Genomic DNA, 27,389 nt, shown 5'->3' on the forward strand with positions numbered 1-27,389 from the left:
CATCTGCCAGAGAATCACCTTCTATCCTTGGATTTTGAGTCAAGTAGAGTATGTTGCTTATTTAAAGCCATTACAATGGCTGTTTCATTATTTATTTATTTTTTTTATTTAGATTTTTATTTGAATGTGAAGCACTTTGGTCAACATTTATTTAGCTTACTGATTTAGAGCCTGATGAGGTGATGTCACTCAAAGGTTTACAGTGAAAGGAGAATTAATTTTGTCCCTAGGAAGGTGCTCTCTGGTTTCAGATGCATCTTGGACGGATCATCACACTGTGAAATGTGTGTATTGTTGTCACACAAATCAGTATTAAAGACCTTTTTGGAAGAAATAGATGCTGTGAAATCAAAGAAAAAAGACCGTTATTCAGAGTGTTATCAGCGATGTGTCCACAAGCCAAGACCTGTAATGGACTGAAGTTTTATCAGTGGCTTTGGCAAAGATCATTTACACTTTTCTGTTGGCAGCATTAATGCACAAATGTACTTGATTAAATGTCTTTACATATAACTTACGACACAACTAATGACAGTTTTGCAGGAAGCATAGAAAACATGTAGCACCTTCATCTTCTGATATCCTCAACGCCGTAACACTGTTAGAGTGTTAAGAGAACTAATGGCAACATTACAGAGTGATGAAAAGCTTCATTGTCTCAAACTTTTTGTGGTGTGTGGAATGATGGAACAAATGTGTATCCATAAAGGAAATGGCGTTGACAAGACATAAACATAAAATGCCTATCTGTAGACATAGGAACCTTACCTCAGAGAACAGCGAAGGACAACTAACAGTCAAATGTCCAACTTTAAGAAATCAGGATGAAAGATTACTTTTGCTTGAAATTTTTATTCCAACATAAAAATCTAAGACAGAAATTATTGTTTTAGCATGACAAGTTGAACGTCCACTCTTTGTTAGCTGTGAGTGATCTTGAAATATCTCCATCCTCTACAGGGGGAAATAGGAAATGCTGTGAATTCAGCACAAACAATATATAATTAGAATAAAGTGGGAAAGGTTTTGTTTAGTTATAATTTAAAGTTGAAACAGATTTGAGCGTGAAAACATAAATCACAAACAAAAAAAGGAATTAAAAAAAATTAGGTAGGGTAGAGTGATTATAATTACTGCTGAACAGAGAGGATGTCAATCACCTAATCACACGGGCACAGCAGGAACCACTCTGCATTTCTTTTAATCCTCTATTTTTTCCAGTTTTTTCTCGCTTCCTTGACGCTTTTAAGTTTGTTTCTGCAATTTATCTATTCTCTTGCTTTACAATTACTGCATTTTAGTCTTTAATCCTTCATGTCGTTGCTACCCCCCCAACCTTTCAGCAGCCAATGCTTTAAAAAACCCCCACACATTCTGATATCAATAGGTGATGCTTCCCTTTTACACGCCTGTTTTTCGTCTCTGTATCCTATGTTCCCTGTGATACTGTCATTAAGGCAGCAGGTGACAGTGCTCAGACTGGATAGCTCCAACCTCCCTGACAGCCTGAGTAGAGAATTGTGATTCTTTACCAGTGTTGTGTGAGTTCCCGCTTGCTTTGAGACTGTTTGTGCATCTTCCCCCATAAGCTATCACAGAGCTGTTTGGGATGCTGAAGTAAGTGCACTCTCTGCATGTGTTTGCATCAGTCTTTTTCATTGTGCCTTAGGGAGAGTCCACCCGCCATGATGGTGGAGCTACTGCTGATGTTTTGATGTCATTTTGGAACTCTTTCGATCACAAAATGCTCTCATTAGCTTACATCTCCACACGCTCACTCTCTCACTTATTACTTATGTGTACTAATTGTTGTTTTCCACAGAGACTTCTTTGGAAGCAAAACATTGTGTCCCTCAGGCTGATGTGCACACACACACACACACACACACACACATTCAGACACTGGCCTTGAGATCCCCCAGTGCTGTTGGGATACCACCTTGTGTGAGCTCAGTGTCTATGATGTTCTATTGCTACTGTATACACAAATCTACGGGGCATTTTCTTGTCCTTTATTGGGCCCTTTTCATTATTATACAGGATAATGTGTTCTCCCTTGTTGTTTCCTTCATTTATTTCTGGCTGGTCTTCTGTAGTTCCCGAGGTACTTTGTAAATAAAGTCTAGAGAAAGATCTTGCAGGTAGATGTGTAAGCTGAAGTAGACTTATTGTTATTACTGAATTTCTTCTTTTATCTCTTGTTGATTTGAGCAATTAAGACTTTTCCCACAGCTTGTTCTTTTTAAATTTAAATATCATGGTGGTGGTGGATGGGAAACTGGCAAACTTTAAAGTTGACTTTTCTGGTACGTCAGTTTGATAATAAGGACCTCTGCAGTTAAGTGATTTAAAAGTGACTGATATAAAGTGGGGCAAAAAAGTATTTAGTCAGCCACCAATTGTGCAAGTTCTCCCACTTAAAAAGATGAGAGAGGCCTGTAATTGTCATCATAGTTAGACTTCAACTGACTAACTGTGAACTGTATATTGTTGTTCTGTGTTCGGTGATGCATTAATCTTGCATAGAGCAGAAAGGTAGTTGCTGTGAGAGTGTTGCAATAAAAATACTGTGCCACTGGAGACTGTTAAGAAAAGTAGGAGATAATTGTTATTCAAAAGCATGTGTGGTCCTCCAAGGCCAATGAAGGCTCAAAACGTGTCTGAGAGCAGGTAAGAATGCGGTGGAGATACCCAGTGGAGTTTTTACCTCTTCGTTTTAGCAAGGAGGTCTGTGAGTACTTTGTGAATCTTTTTTGTAGAATAACTCGTGTGTAGGGATGGGTGCTGAATAGGGCTGGGCGATATGGACCAAAAGTCATATCTCGATATTTTCTAGCTAAATGGCGATACTCGATATATATCTCGATATTTTTTCTGTGCCTTAATTGGGGTTTCCCCCAAAGCATTATAGCATCTCTGTTAGCTTCATTTTTTTCTGAGGCAAACCCTTAAAAAAACAGTCAGTTTTAATACAAAGCCTCGTGCCAAATGTCACACAGGTTCCTTTATTAACAGAGGTCTGCACAATATCAAAATGCATAAAACAAATGAAATAAAAATAAACTGCCTGCATATATAGAATAAAAATGCTTCTTGAATAAAATAAAACAAATATCCCTTTCCTGCATAACAATTAACTTTTCCACTGAGGTTGACAGTTGTGCAAATAACAAAACATTTGTGCAAATCTCAAATAAAACATTCAAGTCAATTTGTCACAAAATAAGCTATATCAAAATCATTAAAAAGAAAATGTAAAAAAAAATTATTATTTTTTTTTTTTAAATCGATATAAACGATATTGTCTCGTACCATATCGTGTTTGAAAATATATCGATATATATTAAAATCTCAATATATCGCCCAGCCCTAGTGCTGAAGTTCAATATCCTTAAGTTATCTTGTTGTCATATTCTGTTCAGTTCTTCAAAAATAGATTTTATAATTTTTATTGTCATATTGGCATTATCCTGCACGTTTTAGCTGCACAACTGTTTTTCCTTTTCCGAACCTCATGCAGACATTGCTCCTTATAACAATGACAGTATAATGTAAACATCAGATAGTACTTGTACTTTATAAAGGTTAAAAATGAGTTGGTATGGGGGCAAGGGGCAGGAGAGAGCTGTTTAGGGGTCTTATGGCCTGAAAGAAGAAGCTGTTTGGCATTATGCTGATTCTTGCTCAAACAGATGTGAGCTTTTTTCCTGATGGTAGCTGTTGGAGGAGGGATGGATGTGAACAATCTGTCACGATTCAGTGTGCTTGTTGCAGGCAGCGTGAAGTAGAAATGGTCTTGATGTTTCACAATGGGGCTTTAACACATTTCATGTGCAGGTTTAACCACTCTGCCTCTGTGCAGCTAAAGAAGCCACGCGCCACACAGCATGCTTGCACACGTTCAGTGGTGCATCGGTAAAAGATCACAGCAAGCCTCTGTGGCAGGTTCCCCTTTCTCAGTTTGCTTTGGTAGTAGAGGTGCTGTTGGGTCATATCAATTACAGAGGCTCTGTTGGTGTGCCATCATTCTCAGCTATTTGAAACTTGTGATATGCTCAACCTTCTCACCGTAGAGCTGTAAACGGGAGGCTGTTTCTGTCTTGTTTGTCAAAAGTCCACTTTCATGTTCTCGGTTTGCTCAGGTCCTGGTCTGGTGCTGGAGCAGCATTAGTTCCTCAGTGCTAACTACTGGAAAGACCTCTCAGTGGTTCTTGGAACTGAGGGTTGGTACAGACGGGCTGCTCCTTCCTCACTAGCTTTCTGCTGTCTGAGGAATTCTTATTTGGATCTTTGTTCTTTTATCCTCGTACTTTGATGCTCACTAGTCCCCAGCCTCCCTCCCTCCTTCTGTGCTGTATGCAGTCTTGGGGGGCTCGACTTGGGGAGCTAAACCCCTCATGCATTGTGAATAGTTTTCTCATCTTGACATCAGTGGCTTCCATCTCCTCCTGTGGCCAGATTATTATACCAGCAGGGTATCTGGCAGGGCAGGCCGTACATGTTGATGGCTCTGACTTTGTTCTTCACATTCAGGACCTCTTTGTAGATATTCGATGTGGTTGGCTTCCTCACAGTCTCTACATAGTTACCATTTGCTTGTGGGAAGATATTTGTAGCTGTTCGGAACACATTTCTGAACACCTGCTATGCTGCCTTCTGGTAATCCAACCAATTTAGCTGCAATGACTTTGCTGCTCTTTGATACCCTTCAACTAGACCCATAAAGCCCAAATATCCTTCGATATCACGGTGAGCTGGATCAGTCAAATGGTCTTTGGTAGACAGCTGCCATGGAGAGAAGTGACTGAACAAGATCTCACTCTAAATAGTGATGAACCAAAACATTCAAACATTTTTACTATTGTTTTAGAAGTTAATGAATGCTCATTGTTGAGAATAAATTTACAAAGAAGTCCTTTTACAGAAATGACCTGCTTTATGTATTAATCTAGCTGATTACATTACTAATCAACTTCGAGTCTTGCAACTCTCATACATTTTATTACATGTCAATGCTCCAAGGGGCAGCTGACAACACATTACATCTCACTAAGTCGAGGTATTTACACAATGCTGGCAACAGTGTCAAAGCTTTCAATTGAAAAGCACATTTTTAAATCTAGATTAATAATCTGTGTATCGTGTCAAAAGTCATTGAGCACCGTGAAGCGCATCCCTCTCCACTCTGACCATCTGTTGATTTTGCAGTATTCTATACAGGGTTTTTTTACGTAGTTTTTTTTTTTAACTAAGTTCAAATAGTGATTTTAAATAGTCGTGTTTCCATTACCGTACTCTTGTTTTTGTAAAAAAGCTTTTTCACACTTTCACAAGGTGATTTTTTAGACGTTTTGATGATGCAGTTCATCACAAAAGTGTATTGGAAACACTTTTTTTGCGCATTTCTACATCCCTGGCAGTGCTGGATGAGACATAGTCAGTCAATCTAAAGTCATCACAAACTAGTGATAATCTAATTGCCTCTGAATAGTCATTTGAATGATCATCCACTGCCTTCGTCTTCTGTTGACTATTTTCACAACAGCGGTAGCGGCAATTTCAATAATTAGTCAAAGGCTAAAGGTGTTTTTGTTTATCATCTTCAAAGACGAGATTTTGTTTTTCGTTGTTTTGAAGAAACGTCTCGCACTCGCCATTGACCTGCCTGAGGAAGGGGACATCCGGGGTGGTATTGGTGGCCCTAGGTCTCCTTGATTACCGTATTTTCTGGACTATAAGCCGCTACTTTTTTCATAGGTTTTCAACCATGCGGCTTATACAAAGGTGCGGCTAATCTATGGATTTTTCTTCCACCGCTAGGGGGAGTGCTAACCGGAATTAGAATCAAAACTAAGACAAAATAAATGCAAAGAAGAATACACTACTTCTTCTTTAGCAGATAGAAGTAGAAGCAGATTTTAAATATATAAATAAATAGTGGTTATTTTCTCTTGGTTCTGTCCCGTTTTAATCAGCAAAGTTGCTGCCGTGTTAAAAGACACTGTTAGGAAAGATCTATTTAGGTACAAACATATACATCATTTACAGTTCAAAATCCTTCTGTACATGTAGTAAATATCTAATCTAACAACATAAATATCTGCAACTTGCATTTTTTTTTTTTTTTTTTTTTTTTAAATAGAGCAGAAGCGGCTTATATACAGGTGCGGCTTATAGTCCAGAAAATACGGTATTTCCATCTCCTTTCTGCCCACTATCCCCTCTCTGGCCTGCTGCTGTCTGGGGGCTCGGCTCCTGGTGGGCAGTGGCAGGATGGGTCGTCCCTCCGACCTGGTGGTGCTGGTGGTACGAGAGCGGCTGACTTCTGCTGACTTGACACCTGTTCTCCTGGGGGGGGGATCCCTGGCCGGATCCCCACAAGATGTAGCGATCCCGATACTGGGGGGCCAGTGAGGGGCGGCTCTAGACTGTTCTCTGTGGGTCCATTTCCTCCTTTCTGCCGTATGCCTCCATGGCAGGGGGACACATCCTGGGCCCCTCATGGGACGGCGGATGGGTTGGGGCAGGTGTACCCACCTCCCCACCCATGTGCCTTCTCCTCGGAGCTGCAGGTGTGTGGCTGCTTCCACTTTCATCTTGACTTGTCATCTTGGCAGTGAGGGCCCATCACCTACACTTACAAGTATCTGCGGGGGGCTGACCTGCCAGATGGTTCCTGATGGGATGGAGAGTGAATCTTGTGCACTGGGGAGGTCTGCTGCATGGCACTGACTCAACACACCAGTACCAGCTGTGATTCAGCCTGAAGTTTTGGTTGTGATCGCAAGTTGTTGCTGAACTCGTGTTGGAGGTCAACATCACTGTGTGCTTTATGTGTCTCTTCAGCTCTGGCCATTTAAACTCTTCTGCAAATCGGGAGTTATATCCAACGTAACAACAAAACATCATACGCTCATTTACACACATCACACCAAGGCATTATCAATAGCACACGCAAAATCCATCACAATCTTCTGTTTTTGTCTACACTTCACTGTCTGATTTTAGTCCTCTTTGACAGAATCCATCTCAGGTCCTAATAACATTTGTTATATTAGCCCAGAGGTAGCCGACATGGGCGACTCGTTGCCCACGGGCATCCAGTTGCCCACAGGGACCTTGTGAGTTCCCCCCAGACTCTGCTCTAAAAATCAGCAGTCATCAATGTCTAAAATGAATTGCTATTCTTTTCAGTATTTTATTATCAGCACAAACGTGGTGATTTTTTTTTTTTTCATACCTGATCTTTTCTAAAAACATGGAGCATAGTTCATGATTTGCTAAAAATGTTGCTGGTTGTGGTTAGTACAGATGGACTTTGATTTACTGTAAAAATGTGAAAAGGATTTCTTGAAAAGTGAAATAGATGAGATTTCTAACTGATCATTTCTACAAACGCGGGACATAGTTCATGATTTGCTAAAAAGTGTTACAGTGGTTGAGTTTAGTATCAATGGGACTTGATTTGAAGATGTTAATGATTTGCTCCTAAAATGTTACAGAAGAGATGATAAATGGCACAAATTAAATGAATTAAGAATAAAAAAAGTTTCATGCTGAAATACGTTTCCCGCTATGATAAATCAATTTGATAATTATTGTTAGGAAAGGTTATGGCAGCGCTTTTAATAAGTGAATATCAAATATTCTGATCAAAGGAGAAACCCTGCTTTATTCAAAAAGTTAAACCAAGCAAGTAGCCTTTCATAGCCTTTTATAGCCTTTATGTCTGCTCCGTTTGGAGTATGCAATGGAGTTAGACAGGGTAGCATTTTGTCTCCATTTTCATTTAATATTTATATGGATGAATTATCAAAGCTGCTCAGTGGTTGTGGTACAGGTTTTGGGTTGGTAACACCATCATCAACCACCTGATGTACGCTGATGATTTAGTTATTTTTTCACCATATAGTGCTGGTCTTCAACAGCTACTGAGGGTCTGCTCACAATATGGCCTCGACATTGACATTCTCTACAATGCAAAGAAAAGCAACATAATGATCGTCAGGACCAAAGAGGACAGCAAACTGTCATTTCCTGACTTCTTTTTGTCTGGCACTGTCCTCAAAGTGTGCAATGAGATTAAATACTTGGGACACTACATTAATGACAACCTGTCCGATGATGGGGACATTTATAGACAGTGTCATGCATTGTATGTGCAAGCGAACACACTTATACGCAAATTTGGTGTGTGCTCTGTACCTGTGAAGGCTGCACTTTTTAGAGCCTATTGTACCCCCATGTATACTGCTCACTTGTGGCGTCACTATAAAAAGAGCAGTATGCAGAAACTTTATGTAGCCTATAATGATGGGATGAGGCTGTTGCTCAAGGTGCCACGCTGGAGCAGTGCAAGTCAGCTGTTTGTCAGTGTCGGTGTGCCTACCTGCACTGCTGTACTGCGTAACCTTATGCATAGATGTATGTGCAGGTTGTCGGACTCTGGGAACAATATAACTTTCACACTGACCAACCCTGCACAGAGCTCAGTCAGGTTCTTCTCCAAAATCTGGAATCATTGGCGTCTCAGCCTTTATGTAAATGTGACGTGATATGTGATTACTGTGGATTTTATCCTTATTTTTTGTACCCTTTGTCTGTTGTCTGTTCTGCTATGGACCTTGTGTCCTTAATAAAGCTTATTATTATTATTATTATATTGTTCTGTATCCTCGAAGTAGCTCTCAGTTTCAAAAACGTTGGTGACTCCTGGGTTAGACTGTGAAGAGGGCTGGTGAAGGGCACTTTTACCTTCACTAGCACATGCAAGAAAACTTGCATCTGAGGCCCAACTCCGCACCAACCCACCATGTATATGCAGATAGTTGATTAAAAAAAAAAACAGAAGTCTAACAGGATTAGTTAAGGATATAGGGAAAGAGAACTATGAGGGTTACGCTCATACAGAGAAAAACACTGTTTTGTTTTTCTTGAACGAAAAAGTGTAATGGAAACATGACTAATATTTTGACAGATTTGTGTTGGCTACGTACTCACTGAATGGTTCAAAATGGTTAGCTACATTGAAAAAAATGTGAATCACGCATATAGACACAAATTTGAAAATAATGTAAATTAATTTGTCCATATATCTCTGAATGTGTCTTATGAGTTAACTTTTATGACACCTTTCCATGTACATGTGTATATTTTGTGTCTGCAGGCTGAAACCATTCACATCATACAAGTTTCGGATGTTGGCCACCAATGATGTTGGAAACAGTGTTCTCAGCAAAGAGTCGGAGGTCATTAAAACTCTGCAGGATGGTAAGACACTGGGTGGCAGATTACACGGGAGGAAAGAAGAAGGAAGACTTTGAAAAAGATCATATAATTGAAGGACAAGGGATAGATAGTCAGCTTTTATGTCTTTGTTCACAGTCTTTCCGTGTTTTCTTTCCAGTGCCTAATGAACCACCAGTGATCCTCTCAGTGAAACCAACAACTACTACCTCAGTGCTTGTGCAGTGGAAGGTATTTTCCTACTTCAAACACATTGACAGTCTCTAAGAAATACACATATGCACAGCAGAGCCTACGGCAACTAGGGTTAATAGTAAAATGTAAGTCTGTCCTCTACAGCCCAGAAATGTATGTGTCTGTATGTATGTCAGTCCAATTATCTTTATTTATTAAAGCAGGGGAGGTCAGAGGGCAGTAAAGAGGAATTAGAAGGAAAAAGGGAAACAGACAGAGGGAGGGAGGGACAGAAAGTCCTACGGGGGGGCGTCCAACTCTTAATGAATGTAAACAAGCAAGGAGATATGTTATGGGTCGAGAGGAGCCTTTGGCTATCAGTCCAGCAATAGAGAAAGTGGAAAGCAGGAGGAAAATTCAGTAAAAAGATTCTGTTTACGTCAAAGCTTGTCTCATCCTCTTCAGTGCATCTCATCCTTTAGCCTTATGTCAAAGCATAAAGAGGCAAGGAAAGCACAAACTGACCAGCAATTTCATCACCCTTTACAAGGATGCCAAACCTTGTGAGGCATCACTTTGCCTTTGGAAATTACTGCCGGACCAATACACCAACCCTTTAAAATGAACAGCTAATAAAGTGCTGCGCATAAACGTCTCTGCTGGCCTGCCCCGTGTCTTTACAGCACCAAGAAGAGCATAGTACATTCTTTTATTAAATTTAGAAGTACCTATTACTTATACATACGTATGTGTGTTTGTTTTCATGTCTCCAGCGTCCTAGTGAAGGAAGTATTAATGGGATTTTGACTGGATACCGGCTGTATTATAGGGAGATCCAAGGAAACACTTCTACTCTCACAGGAGCAGAAAGCCAGACCACCAAAAACAACACCACAAGTGCCCTCATTACAAGTGAGTATTTCTGCTACTTATGAACTCGGACACTCTCTGGGTCCTGCCCCAACTAGGTATCATTTCTGCGCAGGTTTAATGAAAATGACGATGATGGTAAGGCAAGATTTACTGCTTGAAACTGTCAAAGTTACAATATTTATGTCCTTTTGTAGACAAAGGTAACACAAGCACAAACAAAAAGTTTAACATGCAACAAAAGTCACAAAGTTAATTTGAAGCTTTGGGTTTAGTTTTTACTATGCCAGTATCACAGAGAATCAAAAATCCTGATATTCTTGGGTCATGGATTTGACTGAGTTGTCAAACAGGTGACTAAAGTCATGGGATGTACTTTTAGTTTGACCAACTATGTGACGACTTAATTTAGTGACTTCACTGGCGAACATTAGCGCCTCTAGCATTCTAATGTATATAGTCATATATTTGTTTGAGGACGTTCATGACCAAGGTGCCAAACAAATGCAGGATACACGTAGCATCGTTATGTACGCATCGTAACAGCAAGTGTATTCCCGGCCTAACGAGGTCTAGCCACTCATGTAGCAATAGCGCAGCATATCACCAGAAAGTTCATGTGTCAGCCTCTGGCGTAGGCCATAATGAAGAGCAGCTCTAGTGGGAAAAAGCGGTATTACAAGACATGCAGGACCACCCCACTGATTAGCACAGTTGTCAGTGGCTGCTTTCATCCACACAGCCAATCTACAGGCCTCCAGCAGTGACATTTCTGATATTTCTACATTGGGTTTTTGAATGTTAAATTAGTTTTCTAAAACATCATAACGCAGTTTTATAAAGATGTGTTACAGCAGCTGGTGTTTAGTGATTGGGTTACATGCTTAAGAATGTTGCTACATTTTTTTATAAACACTAAAAGGTATTCTAAGTTCAGTCTAGTATAAGTATAAGCACACTAGATGGGAGATGACTGACCCTTTTTTTTGTTGTCATGCATCACCAAGGTATAAACCAGGGAATGCAGTAGATATCTTATACCACCGGGTTATCAAAACTGGTGTTAACGTTTGAGCTGCTGCTCTGAAATCTTTGATTTAAAGAGAAAGATATGAACTCTCGTAAGATGTCAAAGCATGAAATAAGCAATAAAAACCTGGATCGAAATAATTGTCAATACGGTCGTGCAAAGTGACACTTCACTGCCCAATTTTTCTGTCTTTTGAGGTAATTGTAGAAAAAGTCATAAGTGCGGGAAAAAAAAATCTAAAAGTAAAAATGACAGAAAATACATTTCCAGCTGTGTTTCCTGACTTTCAGCAAATGGACCTAACTGCAAAGCTGTTTCCTCATGACGCCACCATTTTTACTCAGTAACAACAGTAAAATGTTATTACGCAGTATGACATTGTTATTGTCAATTGCGTAAAATAATTCTGTTTGTCTAGAGTGGAAGTTGGTGAAATCTCTGTAAGTTTAAAAGGGTGTTTGAATTCCGAAGTTGATGAATTAACTTGAAAATGTATTCATATCTGCTCTGTCCATTTTGTTTCTCACATTTCTTCAGCCAAGAGCACATTCAAGACAGTCAGCAGCCCCTCACTCACAGAGTTTGAGTTGACACGTGAGTAATTTATTGGAGAACTCAGATGTTAATCTCCAGAGACAGCTGGCTAGACATAAAATGAATACCTTTGTGCTGTTATGTTGTGCAGACATATCTGAAAGTTATGGTGTATTGTTTCCTGGCAGAACTGAAGAAGTTCAAACGCTATCAGATCGTAATGACAAGCTACAATATCATTGGAGAGAGCCCACCGTCCACTCCGGTCGAGGTGTCTGTTGGAGAGGCGGGTAGGTGAAAACTGCAAAAAAGTTGCTCTGGATTTAAATATGAGCTGTAAAAAAATCTAAAAACTCTCTTGCTTCGATAATATAATGGGAAAAAAATGTTTTGTAAGCATGTTCATAACTTCCAAAATCAAATTTCCTGATGGGTGCAGGATGATGCAGATGGTTGTTTCAAGTCTCCACAGAGATTTAATTCACATTTTATTTAATTGTTTTATCGGTTGCTTTATAACCAAGGCCCTGCCACTCAATTTCCTCACGGGGATCTAGAAAGTATGGTGGCAGTTCCACATCTCTTACATTGATGATTTGTCAAATTTCTGAAGTACGTTAAAAATTGGAATAATGTACTTTTTTATCGTTTATTAAACAAAGACTAAGAAAATATGCAGAATAGATGTGTGAAAAAAGAAATACACCCTGAGTTTTACCATAACAATTCAGAAGGTAAACAGTTTAACTTGATTTATTGTCAGTAAGTTTAACCACAACTGTAAAAGCAGAAGTTAATCTAATGCTTCAGACCAGTGAAATGACAATCTTGTAAATACATTAGTTGTGATCTCAGCAAAGTAATGTTTGCTGGTCTATGAATTTTCAAGCAATTTAGAGTCTGTCATTTACCAGTGAAAAATATTGGATGCTGCCACATCATCCCCAAGGGTGGTCATCCCAACAAGTTCAGAGCTTTCAGAGCCCAAAAAAATGGTAAACAATTCTCAGAAGCCACATCTCACCCTCTAAGGGCCCCCTGTGGCAGCATTAGTGCCCAAAGGAATGTTGACGTTTTTGTAAGGGATGTCAGAAGAAAGTATGTTCCCTCTAAGAGGAACACAGAAGCACATGTTTGCTTTTCAAAGTTAAATTTGACAAACCCAGAGGACTTCTGTAACAATGGCCTTTGGCTGCATGAGAACAAAATGTTTAACCATATTGTACTGTACCACCTTTCGGTGAAAACTAAACAAAGAACAAACACCTGTTGCTAATTGTCAAGGTCAGTGGCGACTTGTTTCACAGCCACTGAACCAGGGAGCCCTGCAGTCACAAAGACAATCATGAACTCCTCTGCACACAGCACCACATTCAGCACTGAAATGTGAGGTCTTTAGATTTAGAACAGGACAGTGATGCCCGGCATAGCAGTTAATCTAAAAAATAATTTAAAAAAATTTAAAAAAAACAAGGTGCTGTAATTGCTCACTTAAAGTCCAGATATTAAACTGATTGAACTCCTGTGCAGGATGTGAAGAGACCCGTGCATAAACGAATACCTGCAGTCAGCGCTGTAAGAAATGTAAGAGACAAAGTTAATGAAGAAAACAGTTAGTACTGCAACTGAAAGTGGTTTAATGCATTTTTAAATCATGTGGTTTACTTAGTTTTTCACACATTGAATGACACAGAATAATATATAAAACCGTATATCTGCAAAAGGCAAGACAAAGTTTATTTTTATTATTGGACAATTCAACAACAAGATTATTCACAGTGCTTTACATTAAAATATACATAAAAAGCATGATTTGAAGTTTACATAAAAAAAATATAATAAGATAAATAAATGAAATAAAATAAAACATAACAGAATTTTCAGGACTCTAACCTGAGGGACTCTAAGGATGTTTTTCACATGCATGTAAAATGTGGAACGCTTAAAAGGATCGGAAACTCTTCAGAGATGCCCAAATTTGGTCGACTAGCTGTTTTAGATTAATGAAAATCCATGTTTCTGATATGACCCGGATGGGTCGGTTTTAAGCTGTTTTTGTTTAACCCTTTTTTTGGTTCAGTCCTCCTGGCATTCCCTCTTCAGTGACATTGGCCCGGTTTCCCAGATCAGTTAAGTAGTTCTTAACAGCGAATGACTTCTTTCACAGGCTCCTTAACATGGTTTGAAAGAAGTCTTTCGCTGTTAAGAGCTACTTAACTGATCTGGGAAACCGGGCCATTGTCTTTTAGTGACTCAGTAGTACCCTCCATCACTGCTTCAACTTCAGAAGTCAGTAAAAAAAAATAGAATTGCATTCTTACATATGCCCGTCGTGTCATTACGGCTTTGAAGGACAGAGACTCCCTGTGCCCCCTCCTCTTTGGATTTCCCTCTCTTATTGGATGCTACACTCCAATTCCATTTTTTTCCTATTTTCTTCCTTCATCACCCCTTTCTTCATTCTATCATAGTATGTCAGTGTGCCATATGATGAGGGGAGGGTGAACAGAGTTATCTCCTCACCTTTGCAGCGATTTGTTGTTCGCCTCCAGCACCCCCTCACTTAGTGCATCATTGTCTTTGTCGTGTGTGTGTGTGTGTGTGTGTGTGTGTGTGTGTGTGTGTGTGTGTGTGTGTGTGTGTGTGTGTGTGTGTGTGTGTGTGTGTGTGTGTGTGTGTGTGTGTGTGTGTGTGTGTGTGTGTGTGTGTGTGTGTGTGTGTGTGTATACATGAATACATCTGAAATATTGAATATTGTCTAAAATGTTTGGGTGATGGCCCAGTCCATCTCTGTCTTTCAACAGTCTAGTTTATCCACAGTTTCTTCTCTATCAAACACACACACAGCAATAACGAGAATTATGTAGGTAAATTGATCTTATATTAGTCTAGAAGTACCTTCTCATTTTTGTTTTGTCATTCATAATCCTGCATGTCATCAATCCTCTGTAGTGTACATAATCAAGTTTAATAGGCCATACATATCACATACTTAGGAATGAAAGGTGAGAATAAGTGAGCGTAGCAGGAGAGGGAGTCAGGAAAAACTGGAAGGGAGTGATGAAATTGGGTGATATGGCCTTTTCTCTAGCCTCGGGTGCCCACTGCCTAGTGTTCATGCATATGCACAGTACAGTGAAGTAACAAGGTATTGCCTTAGGCCTATTCTAATTGGTAGAGTAGAACATATTTTCTGTACTTCCAACTGTTTAAAATGCAGATGCACACACAGAGTAACTGAAACATTTTGCCTGCTGCAGCTCCATCGGTGGCGCCTCAGTCTATCAAAGTGTCAGCTGTGTCTCCCTCCAGCCTTGAAGTGACCTGGGACATGCCCCCCCTTGAGACCCAGAATGGACTCATCCAAGGATACAAGGTGACTCTCAGAATTACAAACACAAACATATCAATTACATACACACAAAGAATACATATTGCTGCCTGTAAATGGCCTTGGACTAGTGCTTACAATATGAGTGTCCACGTCACACTGTCTGAGTCCATTTAAAATGTCTCTCCTCTTGCCTTGGAGGGGGTTTTGCTCTGCTGCCCCTTCAAGTGTCCTGTCGACACCAGAAAGTATTAAGTGAAAGAAGTTAAATATCCTTTAATAGCTTCAGTATCACGTCTCTGCGGGTCTCTCCGCTAAATTCCCCTGTCCCACCCCTTCACTCTTTGTACTTTGGACACAAGGTTATCTGTCCTGCTTTAGACACATTGATTTCTGTGAGAGAAAGAGGGGGGGACCAAGAAGAAAGAAGTGAGTGAAATATGTCCAGAGAGAAGGAAGGAGACTTGTGAATGATTCCTTTAGAATCCAGATGTGAGAAAAAGATTGAGTGAATATGAATAAGCTATGGGAGATGAACAGATATCGAGAGAAAAATGTGAGACAATGGGGATTAAAGTGATGAAGATGAGAGCAAAGAAAGACTGTTACATTATTTTAGAGGTTCTGGCCAAAACCCAGAATCTGATACTATGAAATCAATATCTCTAACCAAGAGTGCAATTATCTTTCTGGGTTATACCTTTCTTTTCTCTCCATCTTTTCTAAAACCATCTTTATTTTTTAACCGCCTTTCTCAGTCGTGCTTTCTCTTTACGCGGTTGCAATTCTGAAACAAGTGTCAAATCAGTGCTGCATCAGTCTACAGCGGGACATACCCTAGATCTAGTAGCTCATTGGCTACTGAACGACTCAGCACCTGGGACATAATGGCAGAGTGGCAGGGTGAGGACAGAGAACAAGACAATGGTGTCTCAAGTTTCAAAAGGCTCATGGTCAGATCCCGAGGAGCTACTCTGGCTATAGTCAGTCATGGAGTTGTCCTTTTCTCAATTTACTCAATCACTCCATCACACACGCAAACAAATGCTAAATACATTTTAACAATACAGCAATGTCCAAAATCTATGACTCCATGGCTTTGCTTACAACATTTAAATGCAGCAAGATCTGTCAAAATGTTTTAGTGCGACTTTGGTAAGTGACGAAGCCGCTCCACTTGATTGTCGGACCATTTCCCAGCTGACACGGGAACGTTGTATTAAAGTCGGTCCTCTGTTGATTATGAGTTGCAATGTCAGACAACGTTAGATAACTAATTATGTAATGCTGGCAAGCAACCATCATCCAACATCTAGTCCATGTTACCTTACTATAATTAGACGTCAAGCCAAAGTTTTTAGAGTAAACCCAATATTCAAATCTATATCATAATCCAATTATAATCATATGTTGGAATACAACGTTTTTACAACCTCACACTAACTTCAGGTGTCTGCTGTCGCTGGCAATGATGAACCAATCAGAGAACAGGATGTAATACAGTAATCCCTCGCTATAACGCGGTTCACCTTTCACGTCTCGCTGCTTCACGGATTTGCATTGTGCATCGTGTTCTGCATTCTGATTGGCTAAATAGTCTCCCCGCTTCTTCACTTCCTGTGTCAATAACATTGGTCGTTTAGCAACAATGCTGAGAACGGCCAATTAACTTCAGCGAGCAGCTCAAGAATGGGACCCTTTGATGAATCGTTCATTACAGTTCTCAAATATAATCAATGGTGGCATGTCGGTTTATAAAAATCTTTTTGCCCAGAAGAAAAAAGAGCAACAAAAACTACCCATAACTATGTTCTTCTCTCGATAAAACACACCTGCACCGCAGGCTTTAGAAGAAAAAGACGTTACAGAGCGAGTCAGGATGCAGCGGCACCGTCAGAACAGCAGTGAAATACGCGCAAGGCACAATTTGCCCTAATGTACTTATTGTATTTTTTTTTCATAATAATTTTTCATTTTCTCCCGCTCAAATCAAATTACTCGGGTGGCGGTGGGACGGGGCTGCTCTCCGCAATTTGAAGCCTTGTATAATACTGTAATTGTAAAAAAAAAAAAAAAAAAAAAAATTTCTACTTCGCGGATTTCACTTATCACGGGTTCTTTTTGGAACCTGACCCCCGCGAAAAACGAGGGATTAATGTACTGCACTTACCTCCGCCACTTTTTATTTGTGGATTCGTGGAAGACGAATTATTTAAAATGTGAGTGTATTTTTCTGTATTAGTTACAACTGAACGATTCTTGAGTTATTGTGAATGAATTGAATGAAGTTCGACGGACAGTTTTGTTTTGCTTTATATATGTTTTATCATGTGCCTTATAACCCGGTGCTTCTTATGGTCCGCAAAATACAGTAACTGCTCTCATCCACTGTATTTTGACCTAACTCAAAGCAGCAACCTTGCTAGCTTTATTTAGATTTCTATGGCAAACTGACATGTTGTTATGAGAAAAACTAGGACTAACCAGCTTCTCACTGGAAGATAATATTGTTCTGAGGTGAAGCAAAATATCTTTTAAATCTGCTAATAAAATATGTAGATATAGTGCAATTAAACCCTAACACTCCAAACACGTAAGACTGAATTCAGTGGGATTTTTTTCTCCAAATGCTTCTCAATAAGCCTAAAGCAACACAAAAGATTTATTCATGTTAAAATATCAGTTTCAGTTTAATTTGGGGGAATGTTGCCGTGCGCCTTGTGTGTCCCATTTCTACTATCGGCAAAAGTAACTTCAGACTCCCGTTCCAGCTGTCTCTGGAACCATCTGCGTATTACTTCATGGCACGATGTCACACATCAGCAGTGATGAAGCCAACTCAGTGGGCTACAAAGCTACAGGCTACGGAACTACAGTGAAAATCTTGGCAGGAGCTAGTAAGAAAGAAGAATAAGAGTAACTTTGTAAAAGTGACTACTGTGCGCCTATAGAGGAACCCAAAGTGCTACAAATTAAAAAAGATCCTTTGCACCGCTTTAAACACATAGAAAAAGTTATTTTGACTGATTGCTTTACTCAACCACTGTATGCTTGGCACAATGATAGGAATCATTACGGCAAAAGGATATTGATGTTATGAAAAATTGGTGCTTTGTAACTGTCTGTATTATACTTCAATTCATTTGATGTCTAATCTCTTATAAATGGCAAATATTGCACCTACTGCAGATGCCGTGACACGTTCTCAGGCAGGACTGAATGAAGGGTGAGGACCATTAACTGAAGCGATTAATGTCTGAATGACTGAATGCCGTCTATGCAGCGAACTGGTTAAACCATTAGTATTTGGTGTTTCAGCTCTTAAAAGAGGCAATCAAAATCAGAAAATGACCAAATGCCCTCTGTAATATGCATCCAGGTAAAGATTCAAGATCAGCTTTTCAAGAAAATAAATAGTTGTAGAATATATTTTACGCATTTGATCTAATCCAAATCACAAAGATTTATCATCTTGTTCATCTGTGGCTGCTCACATTGTCTTTAGAGTAATGCCGCCTGTTTTTCTAGAATAAGGTACACACATAGAAACTCCCCTGTACATGGAAACTAATATACTGTATTATGATTTTGTTATGGAGTTATTGTGTAGTTCATTATCATAATGGCTCCTGGAAGGGCAGAAATGGTATAACGCTGCCCTCAAGTGCTGCACAGAAGCTGCTTCCTCTACGGCTTACCATTCACAGTCATGCCAGCATAGACCCTTTTGTTTAGATTCAGTTCATTTTAATTAAATCCAGTAATATTTTATATATCCCTGAAGGGAACTTGCATTATGTTGGTCAGATTGTGATGACAAAGTTTGTTATAAGAATATACTGTTATAAGAAATACTAATTGTTGGATCTTGAATAGTTCTACTATAAGTCATAAAGCTCTCCTGATTGCCATATTGTACAACAATGTCTCCTTTTTTACATCCATGCTGTTTACAAGTGTTACAAGATTTTAATTCAGATCTTAAGTAATATTTCAACATTTTGGTAAATAAGCTTATTTCCTGTGAACCCCAGAGTTTGGTAAGAACGTATATTTACTGTTCTGCTGTCTGTGCATCCAGTAACCTCGTCAACAGTCCCTAGAAGTGGATTCCTACACCCAGCCTAGGTGACGAAATAAACATTTCCAAAATATGCATATTTACATGTTCTAACTGGTGCGTTTACTTTTTGTTGAAATAATCATGTAAAATGAGACATAGAAAGAAAAAAGATACATGGAAAAAATGATATTCTTATGTTAGCAAAGTGCCACTTTGCCACAGGCCACAGTGATCACGCGCAGCATCTCCAAAACCCTGTTTCAACTTCCATCACCAGTGCGTCCACCTAGTGGTCATCCGGCTCAGGTTATTGCTAACTATGGCCGACATGTAAGCAGTCATCAGATGATGATTGTTACATTGACACAGTGATCTAGCAGCATATCTTTTGGAGCCTGGAGGCAACGGAAATAACATGAGGTTTTGGAAGCTGATCGTAAACCATGTGCTGACTAGCTGATGGACTTTGGTGACTTCTCAAACTCTCTGGTTCGGCGAGGTGCATTTCCACCACGAACCGGTGTGTGAAACTGACATCAAAACGCAATAGTGAACTCTGAACTCAGTGCTGCCCACTAGTGAATGATTTGACTTAACAGGAACAGAGATTTTTATAAAACCAAGATGCAGGACAAAATTGATGGAACGTTGTGTTTCTGTGAAAGGAATCAATTTATGGAACAATCTGAACAAAGAAAACAAAGAATCCAAATCAAACATTACATTCAAAAGAACAATTAAAGCCTGTATGTTAAGGAAATATAACGAAAAATGTTGAGTTTGATTGACATACCTGTAGGCGGTGGTAATTTTATTTAATGTTATTTTAATTTTATTTTAGTTGTTTTTATTCACTTAGTTGTTTTTTTTTTATTCTTTATTTTATTTTATTTTTTGTTATTTGTGAAAGGGGCAGATCAGATAAGATTCTTCTTTCTGCTCCCTTTTCATTCATAAGTTAGGAACATTTGTATTTGTGTTTGTATTAAATTGTTTCATTTTTTGAATGAAATAAAGAATAAAATGAAATGAAATGAACACCAACATAAAAGACGCATGGAAGTATGGGGGCGGCATATGACGTATGACAACAACTGAAACAGACGTACCTATTTACGTATGTAAGGGACCATAAATGGGCCTCAGGTGTAGTATACCTTGGATATCCTAAGATAGGGCACTTGAAGAAGGAAGAGGCACTGTGTTATAGGAGGCACAGAGAGGAGATCGGGATACTCTCTTATCAAATTGCGGGGCTGACAGCAAATTGGCTACTTACCAAAATGTTGACAAATCCCTTTAAATAAATTAAAGAATCATTTGGATCCTTTATCTCTTATCTCACCCTAAAACCAAACTAAAATTATAACCATCATCCATGGCGTTGTATTTATCGTCTTGAATATCAGTTATCTTGACAAGTCATCATGAGTACATCATGCATGGTATATGGTATACAATCATTCTGCCATGCAGGACTGATGTCAAATATGACAGTTGGATTTATAATCATAGTATTAATCTTTGAGACAAACAAGCTTAAAAGTTCAATACAGTTTCACAGAGAAAGCTGTGAGTCTGCCCCACAAAGGCCACCAGATAACCATCTGATTGCAGAACAGCTGAAGTGCGGTTTCCTGCATGATTAGAAACACGGGTGGTTGATTGTTGTTCAAGCCTTTTTAGGGAAGAACTTCAGCATGCTGCATAGTTGAATGGGGTTAAATCCAGAGGGTGCTGTGTTCTGACATATTTGTTTTCTATGAATATTTCATTAGAAGTTAATGCATTTACACTCAAAATTTGTGGAGGTTGCTTCAAGTTTTTTTTAACTTTAAAAGATCCTGTCCATAGAGTATTTTTTTCTCATTCGTGTTACTGATGCTCTGTAACCTTACCATTAGTGACAAATATAAAATATGCATGTGGAGTCGCTGAGTTAAAGAAGCCTTTTCTGTGGATATAAATAGATAAAAGCATTCCATCTACATCCAGCCAGGACAGAAATCCTGCGAAGTACAGCTATAAAATAACTTGTTGTAGACATAAACACCATCACGAAAAGAAAATGTGTTGTTTACTTTAAGAATATTGCATGGACTATTACACTGAATAAACCGCAGTTGCAAGAAGACTTTAAATTGTAGTATTTCCATCCCATAAGGTAGAAACCACAAGACATTAATATTAATTCTGATCTCATCATACAGGAGGCAGTAATCAGGTAACCTTTATTCTATTTCATGTTACGGGTCTCAACCATAGTAACCTATGTATCTTCATTACTGGCTTGTGTCAAAAAGATATTTGTCACATTGATGATTATTGATTCATTCTCACTTGAGCATGTGCAGCATACAAATACTGGGTGCCTGTGGCTGTGCTGAAGAACTTCAAGAAGGTGCTCTAAATGTTTTACTCATATATTTGCATGTTTAACCACATGCATTGAATCTGTGCTAAATAATGTATGTTTAGAATATAGCACAAAATACATTTAAGTTAGGCTTATTTGCAATTAGCTTCATTCTAATAATGTCTTCAATTACCATGGTAACTTAGCAGCCCCGATGAGAGAGGGAACATCTGATTAGATTATGTGCGACATTAATAATTAAGAAAAATATTGTATCCACATGGAATAGTGGCATCGACTCATTTAATCAACACCATAATGTGCAATAAACGTGTTTTGGGGGTTAATGTTGGCCCAAGACAATTTATGATGATAGTTCAAGAGTTGATGATTCTTGTGTTGAAATTGGATCTTGGAACCTGCAACGTCACTGCTCTTGTAGAGGAACATCAGCTTTGTGCATGAAGTTAAGAGGTACCAAACAGATAAGGACAGGCTCACCTCGACCTACACTATAGGTCCTTGAATCAGTCACCTCAAGGGTGGCTGGACCTTATTCTTTTCTGAAGTTTTCCCGTTTAAAAGGGGTGGAGCTGGACTGGGTTTTCTCATAACCTCCTAGTTTGGAACTTGTATGTTTGAATTTTCCATAGTAGATGAGATGATGGCTTTCCTTCACCTGCAGGTTGGGAAACAGGCTTTAGTTGTTCTCTGTGCTTATACACCGAATGGTAGCTTAGTGCTGCCAGCCTATTTGGGCTCATTGGAGGATGTGCCAGAAGGTCCTAAAGGGACCTCCATTGTTCTTCTTGGGGGCGTCAGCGTTGACATGAGGCATTGCAGTGTTACTTGGAGGGGCATGAGTGAGAGGAACAGTCTCTATGATTCAGAGTGCTGCTCTATTGTTGGGCCTACGATCGCTGGCCGCTTGATTGGATACACCTGATTTACCTAATAAAGTGGCCAGTGAGAAGCACCAGCCTCGGCCACAGTTCAGTGATCAACTTTACAGTTTTATCAGATTTGCAGCTGTATGTTTTGGAAACTCTGGATATTAACTGATTATCACCTGGTCGTAAGTCGTCAAACAACCCTAAACACATAGTGAGAGGTTGTTGAGAACTTCCGGCAGAAGAACCTGTCAGTAAGTTCTCCACCGCCAACAGAACATCAACGGCTTGTTAGACATCCTAGGTGAGGGAGCCCATCAAGCTATAGGAGCTTGGTTAGTTTGGGTGTAGGAAGAGTCAGAATTGCTCTGTTTGATAATTCCCATTGATAAATCAGTGAGAACTCCCTGACTCTGATTCCATACATCATTTTTATAAACAGCAAAGGGAAGGAGGGGTATCATTTGGTGGCCTCAGGACTCCATCTCTGCTTTTTTTGATGTTGGTTCAGTAGTTGCCATCAATCCACAATCTCCATATACGGTTAAATAGACGGATAGATAGACGGATCAGAATGTGATGGGAAAAAAATAAATAAATAAAATAAAATAAAAAATAAAAAAGAATGTGATGGGAATCAATAAGCAGTTCTAAATATGAGGCCATGCTTCTCAGTCAGAAAAGGGTAGAATTTCCTCTCTGGGTTTGGGGTGAGAGACTACCTCAAGTGTCTTGGGGTCTTGTTCACAGTTGGGGAAAAATGGAGCGGGAATTCAACAGGTGGATCGGTGTGGCAACTGGTGTAATGTGGACACTGGACGTGTCTGCTGTGGTGAAGAGAGAGCTGAGCCGAAACGTTCACCAGTCTATGTTTCTGCCCTCACCGATCATCACAAGATGTGGATAGATACCACGTCTCAATTCTATTCTATTCTGTCCTGAATTTAGTTTCTTCTTCGGGGTGACTGTACACTTATAGATGGGGTCATTGAATGAATGAATGAATTGTTTATTTCGGTTACATTACATTATTTGCAATTCAAACTGTGTGTGTGTGTGTGTGTGTGTGTGTAAATGACAAAACACTTTCATACAAGTTTACACTCATCAGTTTCACACAAAAAATAATAATAAACTCTGTAACCGAAAAAGGAATAGGCTGAAGCCAAAGCTTATATTTGCCTACCCTGTACTTTCCAACAGAAAACCCAGATTATCTGCAATATGAAAAGAAACAAAAAGAGAAATTTCCCTTTAAATTGTTCTGCTTAACCAAATTATACTCCAATCATTTAGCATTGTAATCCTTAATTATTTTACTTTTCAATATTTGTTTAAAATTCCACAGAGATTTACACAGTTTCACTCAGGAGAAACTTGAGTGAAGTTGCTGGTCCTCCACATACTACAGTAACAAACTAATGCAGAGGTTCGGGCATCTGGTTAGGATGCCCTCTGGACACCTTCTTAGAGAAGCGTTCCAGGTATGTCCAACCATCATTAAGACCTTAATGCAAATCCAGGACACACTGGAGAGATAAAATCTCTCAGCTTGTCTGGTGATGCCTCCGTACCCTCCCAGAAGAGCTGGGGGAGTCGGTTAGTTTAGAGCAGGGGTCGGCAACCCAAAATGTTGAAAGAGCCATATTGGACCAAAAATGCAAAAAACAAATATGTCTGGAGCCGCAAAAAATGAAAAGTCTTGTATAAGCCTTAGAATGAAGGCAACACATGCTACATGTAGCTATATTAGTTATAACTAGGGGAAGATTTTTTTTTCATTATGCACTTCGAGAAAAAAGTCGAAATGTTGTGAAAAAAGTCGAAATGTGGAGAAAAAAGTTGAAATGTCGAGATTAATGTTGAAGTACAATCTCGAGAAAAAAGTCGAAATGTTGAGGAAAAAGTCAAAATTTCGAGAAAAAAGTCAAAATTTCGAGGAAAAGTCAAAATGTTGAGAAAAAAGTTGAAATGTCGAGGAAATAGTCAAAATTTCGAGAAAAAAGTTGAAATGTTGAGATTACAAAGGAAAGGAAACAGGAAGAAAGAAAAAGAAGAAGAAAAAAAGGAGAAAAAAAAGGTCAAACATTTTTGAAAAAGCTCCAGGAGCCACTAGGGCGGCGCTAAAGAGCTGCATGCGGCTCTAGAGCCGCGGGTTGCCGATCCCTGGGTTAGAGGGAGGTCTGGGCTTCTCTGCTTCTGCTGCTGCCCCAACCTGGTCCTGGTAAGTTAATGTAATGCAACAGAGCTGGTGTTGTTGACAGTGTTTTCCTTCTGTGTTGCAGATCCACTACTGGGAGAGAGATGAGCAGAACCAGACTGAGAAGGTGAAGGTGATTTTTGTGCCAGATACCCGTGTGCACCTCACCAACCTGACCAGCTACACACCTTATCTGGTCACTCTCACTGCTTTCAACACTGCTGGTGACGGACCGCCTAGTGACCCCCGTGGGGCTCGGACCCTACAGTCTGGTAGGAAGTTGTGGAATTCAGTACCCAAAAAAATCATATCTTTAAGCATCATATCAGTCTTTCTGATCCTTTTGGATTCCTCATAGCTGTATTTTCTGATTGATTCTTCATGTGCGGGCAGCTCCCAGCCAGCCCAGCTACCTGTCGTTCTCTGAAGTGACAGGAGGGAGTGTCAACGTGTCTTGGGCAGCTCCACTCACTCCCAATGGACAACTGGAAGGTTACAGAGTCATTTATCAACCCACTGCTCCTGTACAGGGTATGCACAGACACACGTGATCACAAATTGCACTTGTTGGATCTTGCGCTGATATTTCTCCTCACACATCTACAGGAGTGACTAAACTGGTGACAGTGGACGTGAAAGGCAGCTGGCAACGATGGCTGAAGATTCGGGACCTGGTCAAAGGAGCCACGTACACTTTCAGTGTTCAGGCGCTCACAGTCAGTTACGGACCACCTATTCAGGCAAACATCACTGCTCAGCCTGTTAAAGGTTTGTATGGCTGCAAATGCACGTCAGGGTGGCAACAAATACCCGTTTACATATTGCTGTAAGACTTCAGTTACATTAGACTGTTAGTCCATAAAAAGTCAAACAAGGTTAAAATAAATTGCCGGAAGTGATTTCTTACATGTCCTGAGCAAACATTAGGATGTCCTGACAACAAAATATAAAATCAATAAAAAATGAAGGGAGTAAATAACCTAATTTGATCAGCTGTAATTACCAAAAAGTTCCCAGTTTCCATTTTATTTCTTTGTTTTGTTTTTTACATTCTCAATACCATTCATCCATCATAATCTAACTTAATGTATTATTGTTAACAGATGATATTGTGGGCTTTGACCGTTACAGTTGTGGATATAAACTAAAACATTTACCAAGGTTGTAGTGATGCAGAGGGTTAGTTCTAAGCAAAATAACTAATTTGCACAGTGCCACTTCTTATGTCCAACAAACAAGTGTGAATGTGTACCTCTGACACTGAAGGGTCTCCTGGGTCGCCCATGGAAATCTCCATCTCCAGGAGTTCCTCCGGCCTCACCATCCACTGGTCAGAGGGCGACGTCGGCGCAGCCTCTGTGACTGGATATGTTATTGAGGCTCGTCCCTCAGGTGAGCTCCAGGAAGCCCTATTTATCATTCACCGTATCATCTACACTTATTTTTTTACTTGCTTTAGCAACTTTGAGAACAAGTCTCTCTAGCGTCATTAAAACCTGCTGTGCAAATCAAGTCATGTATAATTTTCTAATAAAGATTACTAAGAATAATATAAAAAGGGAGCGTTTGTGGGAAATTGTTTCCCTGCACACTCTGCACGAGAGCAGGTGTAGACCATATGATCACACTACTGCTAAGTTGATCTAGGCCATTCTATTGTGTGGTAATCGTGATTACTATCATCTTAAATGTCATCTGACAATGTCTAACTTTCCTTGCTTACATTTGAAAGATATTAACTTTCTTATGGCACTCTTGCATCCACCGCACGTCTGCCTGCAGATGAGGGAGTGTGGGACTCCTTCATCAGACTTCTCCCTCCCAGCAGCAGGTCTGTTTCAGTGCCGCTGGAGCGCCTGAGGCCCGGGATCAGCTATGAATTTCGAGTCATCGCTGTGAATCGCTTCGGCTTCGGACAGCCCAGTACACCCTCAGCTGCTCTCACTGGTAAACAACAGACAAACACGCTGCTGGAGTTCAGGTTGATGTACAAATTCACCTTGTCTGAAACGAGTTTGGTCAAAGATTCAATCTTGTCAGATTCAGTGGATTTCAGGAAGTTGGTGACGTGTGCTTTTGCTGCCATCTTGTGGTGCAGTTACTGAAACTACAGTTAGAAGATTGAAAAGCGAAGACGTGTCTCTGTTCTGCGTTCAGTCTAATTTATCTGTTGCTCAGCAAACAACCCTCAGATTACATCTTAATTAGTTTCCTCTGCGTCTAGTTTATCTGACTTGTGAAACAATTAGTTTTATTTATATTTTGATAAATGAATCATCTGGAAGAATTTTGCGCCATTTATTTTCCAGTTAAAGAATCCGTCTTAAAAATATATAATTTAGTGTGTGAGCTTGTGAAGGAATGCTTCTTTGAGACTAACCATAAACTGTAGACTAAACCAGGGGAGACATAAACTTCCCTGATACACTGTATGTCCCTCTCTCTGTCTGCAGCGCTGTCAGAGCGTCCTTTTTATGAAGAGTGGTGGTTTTTGCTGGTCATGGCTCTGGTGGGACTCATCCTGATCCTGGTCCTGGTGTTCACCCTGCTGCTGCATGGACACAGCACCAAGTACAAGGCCTGTGGCACAGGTCTGTGTCTGTTCTTTATTTTCTAATGTGCTCACAACGTCCCATTTGTTGATTTTTCCTCCTCTGCCTTGTCTGCACCTTTCTGCTTAGCACCAGCAGGGTCA

The 27,389-nt window shown here is 39.8% G+C and overlaps 1 protein-coding gene across 3 annotated transcripts in view; it reads left to right on the top strand.

Annotated features, from left to right (window-relative positions):
- Nucleotides 1-27,389, top strand: part of LOC133441855 (protein sidekick-1-like) — a 383,972-nt gene that overhangs the window by 349,474 nt on the left and 7,109 nt on the right. For all 3 annotated transcript variants that reach the window (XM_061719569.1, XM_061719580.1, XM_061719588.1), the window contains 12 exons: nt 9,167-9,270; nt 9,407-9,477; nt 10,194-10,332; nt 11,858-11,914; nt 12,043-12,144; nt 15,115-15,230; nt 24,780-24,966; nt 25,088-25,225; nt 25,301-25,462; nt 25,961-26,086; nt 26,477-26,641; nt 27,148-27,285. In XM_061719569.1, coding sequence (XP_061575553.1) covers nt 9,167-9,270; nt 9,407-9,477; nt 10,194-10,332; nt 11,858-11,914; nt 12,043-12,144; nt 15,115-15,230; nt 24,780-24,966; nt 25,088-25,225; nt 25,301-25,462; nt 25,961-26,086; nt 26,477-26,641; nt 27,148-27,285 — 1,505 coding nt within the window. The remainder of the gene's footprint in view (nt 1-9,166; nt 9,271-9,406; nt 9,478-10,193; nt 10,333-11,857; nt 11,915-12,042; nt 12,145-15,114; nt 15,231-24,779; nt 24,967-25,087; nt 25,226-25,300; nt 25,463-25,960; nt 26,087-26,476; nt 26,642-27,147; nt 27,286-27,389) is intronic.

Source organism: Cololabis saira, chromosome 1 (genome assembly GCF_033807715.1).
Source record: "Cololabis saira isolate AMF1-May2022 chromosome 1, fColSai1.1, whole genome shotgun sequence".
Lineage (NCBI taxonomy): Eukaryota > Metazoa > Chordata > Actinopteri > Beloniformes > Belonidae > Cololabis > Cololabis saira.